The 19,915-nt window shown below is 46.9% G+C and overlaps 1 protein-coding gene across 6 annotated transcripts in view; it reads left to right on the top strand.

Annotated features, from left to right (window-relative positions):
* The window catches only part of Cdk5rap2 (CDK5 regulatory subunit associated protein 2), a 210,880-nt gene extending 204,440 nt beyond the window's left edge, over window positions 1–6,440 (top strand). For all 6 annotated transcript variants that reach the window (XM_075945801.1, XM_075945799.1, XM_075945800.1 and 3 more), the window contains 2 exons: window positions 5,923–5,969; window positions 6,334–6,440. In XM_075945801.1, coding sequence (XP_075801916.1) covers window positions 5,923–5,969; window positions 6,334–6,390 — 104 coding nt within the window. In that variant the 3' untranslated portion in view covers window positions 6,391–6,440. The remainder of the gene's footprint in view (window positions 1–5,922; window positions 5,970–6,333) is intronic.
* The last annotated feature ends 13,475 nt before the right edge of the window (window positions 6,441–19,915 follow it).

Raw genomic sequence — 19,915 nt, 5'->3', positions numbered from 1 at the left:
GGGCGTAAGCTTCAGGGTTATCAACTTGAGGGCCTGCCAGAGGCAGCCTGAAAGTAGTGTGAGGCTTTGGTCCAAGATTAAATCTGATTGTCACTGAGGCATGTCAATAAGATAGCAGAGGAACAGTGTAGTGATAAGGAGCGGCGGCGGGGATGCGTCCCCAACACCCCAGCTGCCTGCACGGCTAGCTTATGCCCGAAATAACAACACACAAACTATATTCATTTAAACACTGCCCTTTAGCTCTAGCCCTTACAGGCTAATTCTCACATCCCGATCAACCCATCTCTAATAATCTGTGAGCACCGGTCTTACCGGGAAAGATTCAGCATGTCTAACCTGGCGGCTTACTTCATCGCGTGTGTCTGCCCGGGAGCGAGGCATGGTGTCTCTCTGAGGCGTCTGTTCCCGAGAGGAGAGCTGTGGAGTCTGACCTCACTTCCTATTCCTCCCAGCGTTCTGTTCTGTTTACCCTTCCCACCTATCTTCTAACCAATGAGGACCAAGCAGTTTCTTTTTATTTAACCAATGACCTTCCTCCATCAGAACAGGATTCCCAGGCGTCTTGTAAACATGCTGAAAACAGGTCAAGGCTTTCACTTGAGCAAGAGTGCACATTAGTTTTCTGGTCATGCGATACAGTCCCTGGAAGGAAGGTTAAGCTTGTTTTGGCTCACAGTTTAGAGGGTTAACCATAGTGGGGACATGCTGGTAGGATTAGTTCCTGTGTGGGGGAATAGTAGCATGAGGTAACTAGTCACATCATGTGACAGACAAAATGCAGCCAAGATTAGAGGGACCACGCTATCATCCTCAAAGCCTATTCCCCATGACCTAGTCACATTAGCCAGGCCTCACTTTACAACCTCTTCAAATAGTCCCACCAATTGGGAATTGAGTGTTCAAACACAGGAGTACATTTTATGTACAAAACAGGGAGCATTTCATGTCCAACCATAACAGGGAAAGTGGGACAAAGAGCCTTGAACTGGGCTCGAGGAGCAGCAGGATTTGCTATGGTTCATTTGTGCATCTGCTGTCACAAGACAGAGCATGAAGGCTTGGGAGATGAATGACAGTTCCTCAAACACACAGGGCTGTGAAGGAAGGTTGAATTTGAAAGATAGGTGATTGCCCAACAGACTGGATATTGTTAGATCGGCTGAGAGACTTAATGTCACCTATGGAAAAGAGAAGCCCTCCAAGGTGTGGGTGACAGGGGCAGTTAGCGGCATGCTCAGGTGCTATTGAGCATTAGGGCCAGACTCCTGAGGGCAATAGGACTTTGGCACAGGTTCCCTCCTGAACCTCCTGCTGCTGATTCTGGTTTGGGATGAGGAACCTCAGGAGTCAGCAGAATTCAGCTCAGGTGGTGACCCTACTGTGACAAATCAGAAAGCTAGAACCATGCCATGTTGAATCTTGGGTCAGTATTAGGAATGTGCCCAGGTCTCAGCTATACCCTCTTGTGTGACATGTATTACATGGCTCTGATTATGAGCTTTAGGCTCCTCCTCTCTAAACAGAGACAGCAGTTTTAAGGAAAGCTGGCCACAGTGGCCTGGATAATAGTTACAATTGCATCAGTAAAATTTGGAGAGTGGGACCACCAATGTAGGGGATAAAACAGGTACCCCACAGATGTTGGCTGTTCCCCCTTTTCAGGCATTTTTGCATAGTGCTGCTCATGGAAATGGTGTCACCATCAATATATGATAAACCTGGTTTGGAGCTGGCCTGAGCAAGGACAGGGTGGGGATCTTGCCCCAGGTTAGTTTGCATGTGTCTGGCCTGTGACTCCTCTGTACCAGATCCTCCTCCTTGTCCCAATGAGCTGAGTCCCTGGATATCCCTAAGCCCTCCAACCTGCCAACTCTGTTCCTAGTTTTGAAGTGACACAGTGACATTAATATGGTATTCCCTACCCCTCCTTCTTCATGTGGCAACAGGGATGAAAAAGATCCAGGGACCACCCCTCAGTATTTGGACTGATATTACCTCTCAGAATCTGCAGGAGAGAGCTGGGAAAGGGTGAGACATGGGAACCTGGGTCCCTACCACTCATGAGTCACATGGCCTGGCACTTTCCACTTCACTTCTGTGCTTCTGGTCCTCCTTTGCCAAGTAAGGGGAGTAATCCTGTCTCACAGGATTGAGGTCTTCAATGAGTATTTCCATGTCCTATGGCCAGGTGAGCTCTCCAGTAGGCATTTTCCTCTCCGGTCTTTGGTGGGGTGGGAGATGCCTGGACTGAGTTCTGTGGCCCATGCGTGTGCCTTGTCTCTTCACTGAGGTCAGTCTGATTTGGGATGTATTCTTTACCACTCTGAACCTCATCTTCTTATGACAGCAGGAATTTCTGAGTGTGGTAACATGGATGGTGTACCTATTCAAATGTCAGACTTCAAAACATGGGCCAGGGAATCCTTACAGTTTATGATAAGCTTGACTCACTGGGTGCATTGTCGGAGACCAGCTTTGACAGAAATGCCACTTACCAGGGTAGGGGCATGGGGATCAGAAAATTTAGTAATGAGTACAAAGACATGAGTAAAAATAATAAAACAGAAACATAGGATAGTATTGGGAGAGAGTTCCAGTGAATACTGAAATCGCCTGTGTTTAATTTCCATCCACTTTTTATATCCCAATACAAAAGGGGGGAGAAGGCAACAAAAGGCTTCTTTAACATGATACAAAGGACAACTTGAACAGTTAATTCCTTTAACACTTTGAGACGTCGAGTCATTGGCATTCTGTTGTTTAGGCAGTGAATCTACCCTAGACCAAGTATCCTGAAGGTAACCACTTCCCAGGTTAAACCTCCAATTACAGAAGAAGGAGCAGAAGTATGCTGGCATATCTTGACCATCTGTCAGGGGGGAGTGGATCTACCTGTATGTGCTATCTTACTGTCAAAGAACCAAGTAACCTCATCCTGGGTCAGGATGCGTAGCCCTGGTTGTTGTCAACAATTATTGTACAACCTTAAACTCTCCAACCTTCAGACAATGTGGAAATAGGCTCACATTTTTGGGCCTCCATCTTACACCCAGTGGTCTTTCAAGGTTATTTTTAACCTCCATGCCATGACAAGCTTTTCTGGGTCATAGGTCCCTTGATGGATGAATCTTGAGAAAGTGATGCTCTATGCCTGGAAAGATTCACAATTCCTATCCACATCAGAGTTGTATGCTGGGTCCCGTATGTTGGGCTTCTGGGCACACCATGGACCCTGCAGCCAGGGGTAAGGTGGAGACAGAGAGGCAAGGAACACCAGTGAAATTCTTTTTACTCAGATAAAAGTGAAGTTCACTATGTCTGTTGACCTCTATGCCTCCAGATGGATTTTTTTGTGAAACAAGAAAGACATTTCCTCCAGGCAGGTATTCTAATAAGTGGACAGTGGGCCATATGCTGGGGTGAGCTACAGGTGCCATATGCTGGGGTGAGCTGCAGTGGTTCATATGCTGGGGTGAGCTGCAGTGGTTCATATGCTGGGGTGAGCTACAGGTGCCATATGCTGGGGTGAGCTGCAGTGGTTCATATGCTGGGGTGAGCTGCAGGTGCCATATGCTGGGGTGAGCTGCAGTGGTTCATATGCTGGGGTGAGCTGCAGTGGTTCATATGCTGGGGTGAGCTGCAGTGGTTCATATGCTGGGGTGAGCTGCAGTGGTTCATATGCTGGGGTGAGCTGCAGTGGTTCATATGCTGGGGTGAGCTGCAGGTGCCATATGCTGGGGTGAGCTGCAGTGGTTCATATGCTGGGGTGAGCTGCAGTGGTTCATATGCTGGGGTGAGCTGCAGTGGTTCATATGCTGGGGTGAGCTGCAGTGGTTCATATGCTGGGGTGAGCTACAGGTGCCATATGCTGGGGTGAGCTGCAGGTGTCATATGCTGGGGTGAGCTGCAGTGGTTCATATGCTGGGGTGAGCTGCAGTGGTTCATATGCTGGGGTGAGCTGCAGTGGTTCATATGCTGGGGTGAGCTGCAGGTGTCATATGCTGGGGTGAGCTGCAGTGGTTCATATGCTGGGGTGAGCTGCAGTGGTTCATATGCTGGGGTGAGCTACAGGTGCCATATGCTGGGGTGAGCTGCAGTGGTTCATATGCTGGGGTGAGCCGCAGGTGGCCATATGCTGGGGTGAGCTGCAGTGGTTCATATGCTGGGGTGAGCTACAGTGGTTCATATGCTGGGGTGAGCTGCAGTGGTTCATATGCTGGGGTGAGCTGCAGGTGGCCTCAGCAAGCATGAGTCAAGGGGGCTGGGATTGTGAGGAGCAGGGTACTCCCAGGCCCTCACCGGGTCCTAGTTAGGATGGATTCTTATTTTATTCCTTTTTCTCAAGCTAGCCTTAAACTCATGACAGTCCTCTTGCCTCTCAGCATCCTAAATTCTGCCTCTAGATTCCTGATCAGGCTCAGAAATCTGGAGTTTCCCTCACCGCTTTAGTCTTTGCTAGACAAGGGGCTGTGGAAGAAAGCACCTTTGTGTGTGGTTGCTCCAAGTAGTGGGCACTCCTGTCTCAAATTCTGACACAGCTCAAGTGTCACTACGCAGGGGCCCTGAACTCTCCCATTAACCCACCCCTGGTTAGACAGAGCAGGTTGCCCTGGGGAGCCGTTCTGAGCTATTCCACCAGCTGAAGGGCAGGAGGATAAAAATGCCCTGAGTTCTTCCAGGATACCAGAGGCATGCTTGAAGAAAGGCTGTTGTGTAAAACTTTGCTTTCACAGTACTTCCCTGGACACTTGGCATGGGCCTGCAAGTGTGGATTTCTTTCCCACACTGCTTTCTAGGGGGCAAGGACAGCAGAGGAAGCCAGGCACTGTCAGATCCTGCCCTCTACACTGGCCAGCAGCATCCTTCCCAGTCATTAGCAGGTGATCCAGGTGGCCATGCAGAACCGGGCATTGCCTCTGAAAAGTAGCATACATACTACTGTGAGGTCCCTGTGAGGACTTGAAGTGTTTGTTGTCTGTGGTCCACCCTTCCCAGTGCATTTATTTGGCCCTGGGAGTTGAAAAGGAACAAATGAGGCCTTCATACTTCTCTCTGGTCTCGATTGTTCAGGGCTTTTGTGTAGGTTACTGAGTTCTATGACAAAAACCTGAGAGAAGCAATGTAAGGGGAAAAGGATTTCTTTTGGCTCGTGGTTTGATGGAATATGGGGTCCATCCTGGTGGGGGAAGGCATACAGAGGTAGAATCAGGGGTGGTGTAAGCTAACAGTTCCTTTATGTCTTGGTGGATCAGAAAATCTAGAGTGCTGGCCAGAGACAAAAGTACATATCCTTTCAAGTGATGGCACCAGCAGCCCACTTCTATTAGGCCACTGTCTTAAAAGTTTCCTAAGCCTCTGTGATCATCTTTAATCGTGAATGTGACATACCCTAAAATCACCTGTGAAGAGAGTCTCAAGGGGGGATTGTCTATACTGGTTTAGCCTGTGGGCATGTCTGGAGGGGACTTTCTTACTAAAATTAATTGATGTGGGAAGACCCAGCAGTTCCCTGGGCAGGGGATTCTGAACTGGTAGGAGTAGAGAAATTGAAGTGAACACAAGCAAGCCAGAAGCGTGCATTCTTCTCTGCCCTTGACAGTGAATGTGACCAGCTATCTCAAGTTCCTGCTGCCTTGACGTCTACAGTGACAAACTGTAGCCTAGAATTGTGAGCTAATGTAAACTCTTCTCGGTGTTGCTTTTTGCCAGAATATTCTATCACAGAAACATAAATGGCACTGGGACACTCTCCAAAACAGCACCACCAGAGGGTCATGTGTTCAAACGTGAGCCTGTTGAAGACCCTTCAGACATCATCCAGTTGTCTGGGTCCAGGCTTCCCCGTCACTGGCTTTGTTCTTTATTCTATTCTTCTGAGGTCTGTGGCTCTAATTGTTCCTTTCTTTGCTTTTTTCTCAGTGGTCATCACCCACCAAGTCCTTCAGAAGGCCAGACGAAACCTCGAGGTAGTGACCCCTGAGTTGTTTGCACTGAAAGTTTTGGGTAACTAGAAGCTGGGGATGTCTAAATTGTCCTCGTTTGAAGAATAAAGTCAAAGGTGTGACCAAGGGTTATGGCTTCCACAAGCAGCTGTAGCTTCTGCCCAGAGAGCACAAAACATTCCATTCTCTCACACCTGTCCTCAGTGGACACTCTTGATTCCTTTTCCAATGCTGTTTTACTAAGGAGAGTACAGCAAACAGCAGCCCACGCAGAGGCATGTGTGCAGCAGCCTCCTGGAATGAATGAATGAGTGAATGAATGAGTGAATGCAGTATTTTACTTCAGACACTCCATGACCTAATATTCTCTCTCTTTCTCTTTTCCCAGCAAAGGACTAGGACTGCTCATTCAGGAACATCCAGTCCCAGCAGACCGGGCTCGTGAAATAATAAATACAATAATAGTAAAAATAATAAAATAATAAAAAAAATAAAGCTTGTGGTTCTGAGATTTCTTGCCTCTGCCCTCACTGTAGCTCCTGATGGTGAAGGAAGCAAAGGCTGCTGGCCAGAGGAAGTGTGTGGTTGTGCAGTGATTTCTGTCTGAAAGTTGGCTTGAGGTTCTTATCTCGAAGGTTTCATTGCTCTGCAGTCAGGCGCCATAAAGGCTGTGATCTGGAGCTTCCCGCACATCTGATGGGCTCCACATCCGCCCCAGATCTGAGAACCAATTCCCAATAGCACTGTCTCTTTAAATGATCCATCCTGGTGGAGCCTCTGAGCCAAGGACCTGAACTCTTACACCAATGTCTTAGGGGCCAGATGCAGGGCCTGCAGATCTCACTGTTAAGTCAGGAGGGAGCATAACCCCAGTCCCCTGGCATCTGGCCTGGGAGTAGCATTGGTCTGGACTCCAAATCCCAGCATGCCAGGTCCTGACCCCTTCCCATGGGAAGGTCAGGACCACTCCCACAGGGTTTTTAAGTGGGCTATCAAAGGAGAAACGTGTGGTTCCGGTTTGCCTGTGCTCCCCACTTTCCTGTCTCTCCGCCATGCTCTTGGCCAACCGAGAGCGCTGTATTTAATAAAACATGGGCATTTAATTTGATTTAATCTGACCTAATTGGATTTCTTTGCACCGGTGGAGCGGCTCGTCTTAGGATTTTTCCTAACACTCACATACTCTTTTGTTTTCTTTCCTTTTTTCTTTTTTGTTTTGTTTTTCAAAACAGGATTTCTCTGTAGCTTTGGAGCCTATCCTGGTACTCACTCTGTAGCCCAGGCTGGCCTCAAACTTGGAGATCCCCCTGCCTTTGCCTCCTGAGTGTTAGGATTAAAGGCTTGTGCCACCACTGCCCAGCTTTCACATACATCTAAGCCCACTCCAGAATCCAGAGGAAAATAAGTCCGTTGTGGGCTTGCCTTGGCTGTGACTCCTCAGGCAGGTCCTTAGCTCCTAACACCCTGCCCTAGAGCCATCTTCTAGGCTGGAGTTGTTTCCGATTTAGGAAACAGAATGAGGCCTGGAGCTGGGACTTGGCTTTTGCACTCCCCTGTGACGCCAGTCTCCTCAGCTGTCCATGTTGCTGTCTCGTACACTTGGTGCAGCCCTGTCACTGACTTTCATGTTAAATGGTTCTTAGCGTTGTTCTGAGCTGCATAGATCCCTGAGCATTAAAGCCTGGCTTAGCTCTGGTTGCAGCTGAATTTTCTTTCAAGTGGAGTCCATCGTACTGCATGTTGCTTACCTTCCTTGCTTCATCCTTCCTCGCCTGCTACCTCATCTCTTCTGCTCTGACCTCTAGGAGGTCTTTTTTCTACTCTGGTATGCTCCTTTGTAGTCTTTCACTCCTTTCTCTTGAAGAATCATCTCCCTCCTTTCTCTAAAGTAGCAAGGTGCAGAAACAAACCAGGCACTTCCCTCCTTGCCCATGTTGGCAGCTTCCTACTGCCCTCTAGTTCTAGGCCAGGCTGCTGGCAGGGATCACACAGCCCCAGGTTTGGCTGCTGCCACTCTCTCCTCTTGCCTCCTTTCTCCTGGCAGGTTCCAGGCCAGCTTACTGTCTCAGCCTAAGATGCCCCTGCTGTCTTCTAAGCCTCAGCCAGACCACAGCCTCTCTGAAAGCCTCTCTCTGCATTTTCTTTTCCCAGCCAGCTTTGCCTGGGCCTTGGGAAATCTTTTCTGATGCTGGAATCCTGAGACTCTGATTCTAGGCACTGTCTTCCTCTCTGTCCCCTTTGCAGTCTCTGCTGGGACACTTTTCGTTTTTACTACTCCTCCCTGAGCTCTTGGAGAGCACCTTGTGTCCCCACTGAATGCCAGGCTTTCTCTCTAGCATGCTTTCTAAAGCGCTCTCTTTCTCCCTCCATCCCCCCCCCCACACACACACGGAGGGGGCAGCGTTGCTGCCTGTGCTACTTCCGTCTAGACTCCAAACTGACTTCCCCTGCTGCCCTGCCAAGGGCCTCCAGTGCTCAGCTAGAGAGCTGAGGCCCAGGTGCAGCTCTCTGGCTCCATCTGCTCAGCGGGCCAGCCTCTTCCTGCACGAACTCCTGTCATCTGTGCTCTCTTCTGTACAGCTGCATCTTTTACTGATGTGCCAGTGTGTGAAAAGCAGGTGGAGGCATTGCTTCATGTTGGGTTCCCTGCTGTACAAGTCGCCCCTTTTCCTTAGAAGCTTGTCTGCTGGGTAGTGCAGTAGACCGGCTTCTGGTCCCCAGCTTCATGCTTCAGTCCTTAATTTGCACAGCTGTTTAGTAGAAGTTTCTTTCCACCCAGTCCTGGTGTCTTAAGCTGTAAAAACCGAAGTTAGCTGAACGATAAGACTGCTGTCCTAAATCGGCATCTCTTCTTGGGTGTCTCAGCGCTGACCTCGGGCCAGTTTCTGCAGTGCTGTCTTGAGTGCCTTTGTCAGATGTACACAAGTGCATGTGTGGCCAGTGCTTTAGTACAGGCTGGTGGGGAACACCAGGCCAGGCCAGCTGACAGACCTGGGTTCAGGTGTGTCTGTGGTGAGCAGTATTACCTTGCCTGGCATATGCCTAGCACATTGCCCATGGGAGCTGAGCTTGGTCATTGGCAACTTGGAGTTTGGAACCCCTGGCCACTAAACTGAGGCACCTGGGAGCAGACGCTGCAGGGCAGAATGTCTGGAAGCCCAGAGGTGCCTCACTTCAGGTCTTCCACCGACTTTCAGCAGCACAGTCGTCCAGAATAACTGATATTATTCTCTAGCCTAAAATAGTCCCAGACTTGGGCTAGGGGAAGCCCTTCCTTGTCCAGGAGACAGGGGAGCATGCTGGTTTGTTTTGGCTGGATGAGGGCCAATAACAAACTGCAAATAAAGACAGTTTGGACCTTGGAAAATGTTCCTTTGTCCCTGGTGAGTTAATTTTACCAGCAGCTGGATTCAGGAGGCTCTGAAGCAGTAATCAAAAAAATGCATCAATTTCCCACTGGTGAACTTAATCACCACATGTGCCTGAGCAACTGCACCTGAGGGACCCAGCTGCAGAGACCAAATATCTAGAGAGAACAGAGGGACAGGCTGGGCCTCCTGCCTTCTCTGTCTCGGGAGTGGCCTTCAGTCTCTGCCCCACCATGAAGCCCAAAGTGCAGTTGCTCAGTCAGTCACCTCCATTGTCTGCTCTCTGAATGATCCTGCCTTCTGGATCTTTCTTTCAAGAATGCTGTCTGTTGGAAGACTTTGTCTTATGAGCCTTTCTTCCCCACACTTTCTGGTACAATGTCCTGGGAGGCCAGGGCAGGGGCTCAGAGACCAACAACTGAATTCCTTGAAATAGCAGCCCTAAGAACTGCTTGTAAATGACCCATGAATGGAGAAAGAGTGATCTTGTTAATAAGGTCTTGGTATTGTAGAGGCCAAGAAGCCTGCCTTTGGGAACCTGGCCCTGCCAGATTACCTCTTCAATCTTGGCCTTATTTTAAGCCTAACTGAAAATTTCAATTATCACAATGAGTTATCCTGTCCCTTGAAATGCAAAGGCTCTGCCCCAGCAGCAAGGCAACTTACCTCACCACAGACAGCTCCTCCCAACCTGTACTGTCAGGTGCCAGGTAGGTGGCTGTTTAGAGACCCAGAGAGCCAGTATCTTGCTGTAGGCTTCAGGGCTCTTAGAGCAAGATTTCTTTTTCTCTTCCGCAGGTGTAATGGGCACTGTGAAGCCAGACTGGTCAGACCGTGGAGTAGCTCCACTGTCACAGGTCATTCTTCCATTTAGTAGCTTAAGCTAGAGGCCCTCGTGTCTTTGAGTCCTTTACTCTCCAGAAGCAATATGTCAATAGGTCCGCTCGATTCCCCAAAGCCATCACTCCTTTCAAGTGATCATCTGCTTTCACCAAGACCACGTTGTGCAGTGGCTTTGCCCTTTAGCTCCCCACATCCACACTGATACTGTCCAACTGTCACCAAAGACTACAAGTTTCTACACAAAACTGGTTGTGTCATCCTCTGGTCAACCCCAGTAGGACCTTCTATCATACCTTGAGCATGACATGCAGGCCCCAGGGCTCCTGTGTTCTATCCTCATAGAGCTTTTTTCTTTCCTGCCACCACCAGACCTTGGCACATGTTGCCCATGCCTAGCATGCTCTCACCCTGGCTTCCCTAGCTGGTTGACTCTTCTTGAGATCAGGGGCCCAGTCTTCATTCTGTCTAGCTTCTGTGTTTACAGACTTCCCTGTTGATTATCCCTCTTTTGTATCTGGCTGCTGTTTAGACTCTTGACAGCAACAGTGGTGGGGCCTGGGTGTCAACAGGAGGCAGACGACTTCATTGGCAAATAGGAAAGAAGTCTAGATAAGGTGGATGTGGGCACAGGATCGCTGGAAGCTACTGAGAGAGCCATACTGGAGTGTCCTCACAGGAGCCAAGGTAGGGGTAAGGCAGGGCACTCCAAGCCTCCTATCTAGAAACATAGAAACAGATGGTAGCCAAGTATCTGCCCGGAAGGGCTGTTTTTACTCCCAGATCCTTAATAGACTGCCATTGGGGAATGATCCAAATGCCCCTGGCCTCAACCTTTGAGAGCATGTTCTCCTTTCCTGCCCATATATCATCACTCCTTGGGTGTTTTCTGTCTTCATGATGCACTCTGGGAAAGCCATCCTTGCATGTTCCTCTTCTTAGAATGAATGCAGAATTCACAAAATAATGCCACACTAGTTCAAAATTATGAATAATAAAGGGTTATTTATTTAGGGAAAACTTACAGATCACTGTCCTAGTCAACAGTCCTCTGCATGAACAGGGAACAGGAACAGAGTCTAGCATCCGGAAGCAAGAGTCAGAAGCAAGAGAGTGAGAACATGCTTTACAGCTGCATTTACAGTATAAGAGACCATGCCCAAGTGGACTGGTATCTTAAAGACTATTGGCTGAAGGAGTAGAATGTGCTGCCACAGCACCTCCCCCTTTTGTTTAAATAAGAGTTCCAAACCCAAAACAAAACTATATACACTAGGAACAGATATCAAGTATAATTAGAATTGCAACCAGCATAAACAATATTAAGCAAGGAACATATGCTAAATGTTTTAATAAATATTCTGTCCTAAGGAGTCTAAGTCTTGTATAGGAAATGGCTTGGCTAGATCATAAGAGGACAGTAACTATGACTATTTAATCTTCAATATCATCAAAGACCTGAGAAGGGAGATAATATTACTTGAGCAGGCAGGAAGTACAATCAAGCAGCTTCCAAAGCAAGCAATATATGATGGAGACAATTAGCTACCTGAACAATCATCCAAAGTCTCATTTGCAACATTGAAGCAACCAACTTTAGCTAAGGCCTAGTGTAACTGACAGACCATTTTCAGAGGCAGGAAACTTTTCAGAACCATCTTATCCTGTCTTGGAAAGATTTGACAATCTTTTTCCTTATTGTAGTAATATGGAGCGGCGGCGGGGCTGCGTCCCCAACACCCCAGCCGCCTGCCCGGCTAGCTTATGGCCCGAAATAATTACACAGACACTGTATTCATTTAATCACTGCTTGGCCCTCTAGCTCTAGCCCTTACTGGCTAATTCTGATATACTGATCAACCCATCTCTAATAATCTGTGAGCACCGGTCTTACCGGGAAGATTCTAGTTCGGAGCTTCATCGCGTGTGTCTGCCCGGGAGCGGGGCATGGCGTCTCTGCTGAGGCGTCTGCTCCCGAGAGGAGAGCTGTCGAGTCTGACCTCACTTCCTCTTCCTCCCAGCATTCTGTTCTGTTTACTCCACCTACCTATGTCCTAACCAATAACATGGGCCAAGGCAGTTCCTTTATTAGCCAATGACCTTCCTCCATCACCTTATGTCCTGCTTATCCATTTTCTGATACCATGTACTTTGTTCAGCTCTCACTTCTGACTGCTAGACTCTGTTCCTGTTCCCCATTCGTGCAGAGGACTGTTGTTTAGAACAGTAACCAGTAAGTTTTCCCTAAATAAATAACCCTTTATTATTCATAATTCTGAACTAATGTGGGATTATTTTGTGATCTGGTGCCCAACCATTTGGTTTTAGAGCCCCCATCTCTGACTGCCTCGTGTATCCTCAGAGCATACCTGACTCAACAGGAGTCCTTCCTCAGCCACCTTAGCCACAGCCTGTGCACAGAGCCAGCAGTTCATTTGGATATAGAATTCTCATGCAAAGATCTTTCTTGCTACAGATTGGTTGTGGTTCTTTATATTTTCTCAATACATGCCTCTGAGTGGCTTCAAGTACCATCTGTGTACTGTGATTACCATTAATGAATAAACTGCTTTGGACCTATAGCAAGGCAGAACTTAGGTAGGCAGGGAAAGCTAGGCTGAATGCTGAGAGAAAGAAGGGTGGAGTCAGAGAGATGCCATGAAGCCACAGGCAGAGTCAGACATGTCAAAACTTCAGCAGGTAAGCCACAACCACGTGGCAATATACAGATCAATAGAAATGGATTAAATATAAGATTTAGCCAATAAGAAGCTACAGCTCATGAGCCAAGCAGTGATTTAATTAATATAGTTTCTATGTGATTATTTTGGGTCTAAGCTAGCTGGCCGGCTGAGAACCAACAAGCAGCCTCCCACTACATTACAAATCTAGGTCCCGCTTTTACCCTCGACCTCTCTCTACTCTTTCCTCTCTTTTCCATTTCTGCCCATCCTTACAGCCACTGACCTGCAGATGGGTTGGGCACCTCTGGTATAGGAGAAGGCAACATTCTTCCTCTGGGTCTGTCTACCTTTAGCTCCTTACCTGTTTTCTGTAGAATCAGGGTAAACTGCACTGCAAGACAATGAATCTCCCATAACCATTCATTGATAGTTGGCCCTCCAGTGTGACACGGCTTCCTACATCTCTCATCCATCTGAACCCTCTTTGGTGGTGTCCCTGGCCCCTTCCATATGGTACCAGTCTCACCACTCTCTTCCCAGACCCTGAAATAACCTGCAACTCTTGGCCATGTATACCTTACTTCTAGTCTAAAAATGCTCATCTCGCAAATCTTTAGCCCAACACCACAGACACCAAAAGCCTCACCCAGGCATCACCTCTAGGCATCTGTTCTTTAAATCACAATTTTCCCCTGTATAAGAAACACAATCCTATTTTTCTACCCCTAGTAACTGTATTAGTGTTAGATTTCAACTACAAGCAGCTAAACTAATTGAGACCAAAGAAGGGATCTAAACTCCATTGATAATTTGACTATATTAGTAAAGACGTAGAATTGATATAAGTAAATTGTCTTGTTCTGCTATGACCTATCAGTATTCTAGGATCCTGATGATTATTTCCCAAGCTTTGCTTTTAAGAGGATTCTGGGCAAAGTTGATTCTGTATCAGTTTACTGAATTTGCTTTTTTATCTATTGAACATATATGCCAGGAACTACATCTTACATTGTCATATTTAATCCTATTGAGTAGTAGTTTTGACTTTATTTTTATGTATATAAGCATTTGACCTTATGAAATCTATATGCATCATGGGTATGCAGTGCCTGTAGAGACCAAAAGAAGGCATCAGAATCCATGAGACTGGAGTTACCAGTTGTGAGCCACCATGTGGATGCTCTTAACCCCTAATCAATCTTTCCAGCCCTGATATTATGTCCTTTCAATAGAGGAAGAGGAATTCATAACAATTTTGGTATTGTATAATAATTAAACAGTCTTTGTGGCAGGCAGAATGATGGCCCCTTAAGATGCCCACACCTGCCATGTTTCTCTTGAACTGTAAACATGGTTCTTTATTTGCAAATGAGCATGTGTAGAGGTGATTCAGACCCCATAATCTGACTTGGAGAGTTTATGTTTACCCAGGTGGGCCCAGCCTGATCAGAGTCTGCAGAGATGGGTCAAAGAGAGCTGTGACATCTAGAAGAGGAAAAGAAGTATGGTCATGGTGAAGGGCAATGCCAAGAGTCAGGAATGCAGATGGCCTTGAGAAGCTGAAAAGGGCAGCAAGCCAATCCTCTGGCATGGCTACAAAATGCCTGAGAAGTTTATGGGAGAACTGTATTGGGTCTGTGGTTTGCAGGTGGTGCAGTTCATCAGGAGGAGGAGAAGCTGCCTATAATGGCAAGAGTTTGTGGTAGCAACTTGTTCACATGGTGCAGACCAGAAGCAGAAGCAACTAGAACCTTCAAAGCCAGCCTCTAGTGATCCACCTCTAACTACACCCACACGGCAGAGTCTCCAGAGCCTCTTGAAACATCCATACCAGCTGAAGACCAGGCATTGAAACACTTGAGCCTGCGCAGCACGCTGCATGTTAAAACCGTGACAACAACACTGCATTCCAGGGGAACAACCCTTACCTTGTGCTCAGTGAAACCTGTTCCAGTTGCCTCCCTATGATACATTAGGACAAAAAGGTCATGCTATCTAACATGTCTATGTTCGTGATGATCTCTGATGACAGCAGTGGAAAACTAACATGCCTCACATAGTGAACATGGATGAGGAAATGACTTCACAGGTAATGTGTCACTTTCTTGTAACAGTACAGGATATGTACTGATGTGAGTACCTGGCTTGGGAATTCGTGAGCTGCCATTCCTGAAGGAGCACAACAAAAGCTGTGGACATGAGAGAGGAGACTACTGGCTGTGTGGGCAGGTACTGGCAATGGGCCTTAGACGAAAAGTCTCTGGAGATGATAGCCAGAAGCCATGTGCCCAGACTGGGAGACTATGGTTCTCTCTACCCACTCAGGCCTCTGCCACCACCCTGCCCTTAGGCAAGTTGTTATATATGGTTACACTACTCCATTACTTTAGAATGTGTCTGTGTAATGTGTTGAAGGAATTATTGAAATGTGTAATTACAGTGTGCCTTGTAATATAAAACAAGTCTATTATATTCATTTGATGGAACCATGTGCCATAATGTCTATTCTAATATAAGTGATCCTGCCATTAGAGTGTTATATTGTGTGTGATGGTAATTGTCCCTCCACAGACCTCAGCTTCCCACCTTGCCCGGTTGGTTGTCATCCTTCCTCAAAACATTTCTTCTGCCACAAGATGGGGGATACATGGGCTTCCCAGGTACAAAAGTATTTGGGGGCACTTTATCTAGTCCCTCATTAGACAGACATGTAGGTACGTGAAGCCCAGAAGAGTATGCTTGCCTGGCCAAGGCCCAGAGCTGGTCAAAGGCTCCCATCTCTTAAGTTCTAGCCAATGTTCAGTTCAGTGTTTTCTGGGTGGTTCTGAGATTTGGAACCCTATTTTAAAAGAGTGTAAAGGCAGACTGAGATGGGCATCCAGGATCCTGGTGACTGAGGAGGCCATTAGGCCTCCTTTCCTACTCCGAGACACCTTAGGAAACACTAGAGCTCCAAGGGACACCATCTGAAAAACAGTGACTCAACCAAGCTCCGTTTTGTCCAGATGGGGAGCTGAGGGTCTTGAATGGAAATGAGAGCTTATCAGGTATTCTAGTTTTATTTCTGTTGCTGTGGCAAAATATCCTGACATAAACCAGCTTAAGGGAGAATGAATTTCAGATTACAGTTTGCTATTATTGAGAAGTCAGGGCAGAAACCTGAAGCAGATTAATCACAGTCACGTCAAAAACAGAGACATGAATATATACAGTCTTAGTACTTGGCTAGCTTTCTCCACTCTGGAGTCCAGCACTCCAAACCAGGGAAGAGTGCTACCCACTTTCAGGCTGGGTCTTCCCACATCAATTAACACCACAAGTCAGTCTCCTACAGACACACCCATAGGCCAGCCTGATCTGGACTATACCTCATGGAGACTTTCCCCCATATGATTCTAGATTGTATTAACTGTCTAAGCATCACACTGGGATCACCCCCAAGTTGTGAGGAGAGCTGGGTCAACATTCATGCCACTGGACTTACACCCTTCTTTCATGGGTAACTTGAGCTCTGCTGTCAGGCAGCATGGATCCCGGGGGGCTTGCTAATCTCAGAGTCAGGGAGTTCCTGGAGACCTAGGCATATCATGGCATGCTAGGTTCAGGAATCTATTTTATTTTTGGCTATGATCCCAGGCTTTAATGGATGAGCCACCTCTCCAGACTGAAATCTTTATTTTAGATGGAAGTCCCTGGGCATCCAGAAACCCTCCCTCCTGAGGGCCTCTAGTTCTCAGTCTTTTCCACTGCTCTTTCTGGGCCTGAGTCAGGATGAACCTCCTTCCAAACATTAGCTATGTGCCTGACCCTTACTACCCATCCATGGGTAATATGAAGCCCCTCTTACCTTCCATTGAGAGTGCAAGAGCATCATGGATGTACGTGTGTAGTTAGGAGCGGTGGGCAGCGTTCCCGGTGCCCGGTTGCTCACACGGCTAGCTTTACCCAAAATAATTACATGGAAACTGTATTCTTTTAAACACTGCTTGGCCCATTTGCTCTAGCTTCTTACTGGCTAACTCTCACATCTTGATTAACCCATTTCTATTAATGTGTGTAGCACCACAAGGTGGTAGCTTACGAGAAAGATTCTAATCTGCGTCCATCTCCAAGAGGAGAGCTATGGCGACTGCCTGACTCGGCTTTCTTTCTCCCAGAATTCTGTTCTGTCTATTCCGCCTACCTAATTTTCTGTCCTATTAAAGGGCCAAGGCAGTTTCTTTATTTAACCAATGAAATCAACACAAAACAGAAGACTCTCCCACATCATATGTGGGGACTTCTTAGCTAGAGGGAAGCCAACAAGGGTAGAACAGCTCTTAGATAAGAACAGGAGGGGACAGACCTGCAGGAGATATGAAAGTGAGCGGGACTGGGGTGAGCAGGTGAGTAGTCCTGGGCAAAGGAGATGGCAGCTACATCAGCGAGCCCAAAGCATGAGAGTACCCAGTAATCATTCATGACGGTGGTGCACCAGGATGAGAAACAACAGGAGGCAAGCTTAGCGAAAGGACTTGGGAGGTCCATGGCAGTGATTCAAGGGAGAGGGGTGCAGGTCTTGAGTGCTTGCAGCACAGGCTGAGAGCTTTGCTTCAGGTTTACTGTTAATCTTCCAGCTGAGGACTCTGCTTCCACCTCCTTGCCACCAGATGGATTATTTTTCATATATGACTAAGGTCCTCACTTCTCAGACTGGTGACATTTCCATCATCTTAGTTATCTGAGCCCCAGGTCCTTTTATTTCCCTCATTTTGTTCCTTATAAGGTGAGGAAATCTATGGGAAGGTCACACAGCAGATACTTCCCATTTGATTTCAGCAGTGAAAATAGTTCCTAACCAGTGCTCCTTTGCCTTGTGAGCTGGGCAGCCTCACAGTAGTGAGCCTCAACATATGTAGTTGTGTTGACTACTGAGAGATCTCCTATGAAGGGGCCAGGAAAAATCTCTCCACCTTCCAGGAGACTCTTGACAGAGATTGAAGAGATGCGTGCTGGTAGCAGGCATGTACTGAGCTTACAATGAAGGTCAAAACTGGTCTTTCTTATGTGGAGATCAATGTAGTAGCATGTTAGGAAGAAAGAAACAGAAAACACTCCCTCTCAGCTTGCTCTCTTGTCACTGGGCTCTGAACCAGTTCTTCCCTTAGCTTGGAGTTTCATGGTTCCGCCACCTACCTATAGCTGTAAGGTTCATAGCAATTAGAGACCTAAGGACCTGGGCCTGGCTCCACCACAAGGCTCTCTTTTGCTGATCTCTTTCCCCTCAAGCCTTCCCAGTTCCACACAAGGAACCCACGCAGGCCCTGCTCCTGGTTCATTATGGTTCGGCTCTGATAACATGCTATGTCATGGTTGAGTTTCTCTCTTTTACAGAAGAGGGAGTAGAACCCAGGGGAGTAGGGCTCTTGGTCAGTCAAATGGCCCAGTGAGCATGAGCTGGCCATTAAGTGTAGCTGATTCTGCCAACCCTCTAGAAAGCAGCTTATCCCCAACCTAACAGGGTGAACTGCTAAGCAGTTGCGCATACGCAGTATGTGTTTCAAGTCCAACAATCTCTTAATTTGCACTAAGTGTTTTAAACACTGCCCAGAAATATGAACTACATCCTCCTATGAGGTGGGAAATATCCTCTCTCAAAACCACTACACCTGTGTAAAGATGGTGAAGAGACAGGAGGCGGTAATCCAGCAGCCAGCAACAAGACCTAAGTAGAAGAAGATCATCTTTGAAATGGCACAGAAGTGCTATTTCTTCGCTAAGGCAGCAGGGCATAGGTGACTCCAACTGGGCTACATATTTTAATTCCAGTCTCTGCAGATGTGAATATGCGTATTGCTCAGAGAATAGACACTAATTGATAAGCAACTAAATAATGTGTAACATGAAAGCAAATATAGCTTCTTTAAAAACTTTTAGTCTTTCATACATTACATCTTGACCAGTTTCCCCTCCCTCCATCCCTCCCAGTCCTTTCCCCACCTCTTTTCCCAAGATCAACTCAACCCGTCCTCCTCTGTTTCCCTTCAAAAAGAAAAAAGAATAGGCTTCCCAGCAATATCCACTGAATATTGCCTCGCAAGATACAATAAACCCACATATCAAGGCTGTACATGGCAACCCAGTAGGAGGAAAGAATCCCAGGCACAGGCAAGAGTCAGAGACACCCCCCACACCCATTTTTGGGAATCCCACAGGAACTCGAAGATAAACAACCACAGTATGTTTGCAGAGGACCTAGTGTAGAGACATAGAAGGTCAATGATTGTCACTTCAGTTTCTGTGAGCCCCTTGAAGCCCTGCTTTCTTGATTCTTTAGACTGCGTTCTCATGTTGTCCTCAATCCCTGCTTCTGACAATCCTTCCACCTCCTTCTGTGGGTTCCCCTGGCTTTTCCTAGTGGCAAACAAACTTTAAATGTGGTGGAAAACAAAAGAATGAAATTAAAACTGGGATGGTGTAACAGGAGGGCCCGCTTGTTCGTCCCGGCTGCCCAGCTAGCTTAGCCCTGAAAAAACCGCACAGAAACTGTATTTATTAAAGCACTGCTCGGCCCATTAGCTCTAATTCTTATTGGCTAACTTTTACATATTAGTTTAACCCATTTCTATTCATCTGTATGTCACCACGAGGTCATGGCCTACCAGTAAAGTCTCAGGATATCTACCTTTGGTGGCAGGTCCATGGCATCTCTCTGACACTGCTTTTGCTTTCTTTCTCCCAAAATTCAGTTCTGTCTTCTCTGACTACCTAAGCTCTGCCCTATCAAAGGCCCAAAGCAGTTTCTTTATTAATCAATGAAAGCAGCACAAAGGCAGAAGGACCTCTTACACCATTTTTCCTTTTCTGTTTAAACAAAAAGGAAGACGTTAACTTTAACATAGTAAAATTACATATAACAAAACAATTATCAAGCAAGAATTACAGTTACAATATTTATATCTACTTTACCTGTTATTATAACTAAGTAAAACTATAAGTATAAAATTTTTAACTCCATCAAAGACTCCAGAAGGATATAATATTACTTAAGTAGACAGGAAGTGCATTGTAAGCAACTTCCAAAACTCTAGAATTGACA

This window comes from Microtus pennsylvanicus, chromosome 13 (assembly GCF_037038515.1).
Source record: "Microtus pennsylvanicus isolate mMicPen1 chromosome 13, mMicPen1.hap1, whole genome shotgun sequence".
In the NCBI taxonomy this organism is placed as follows: domain Eukaryota; kingdom Metazoa; phylum Chordata; class Mammalia; order Rodentia; family Cricetidae; genus Microtus; species Microtus pennsylvanicus.
Note: the sequence above shows the minus strand (reverse complement) of the source record. Positions and strands in the feature narration are given on the sequence as shown.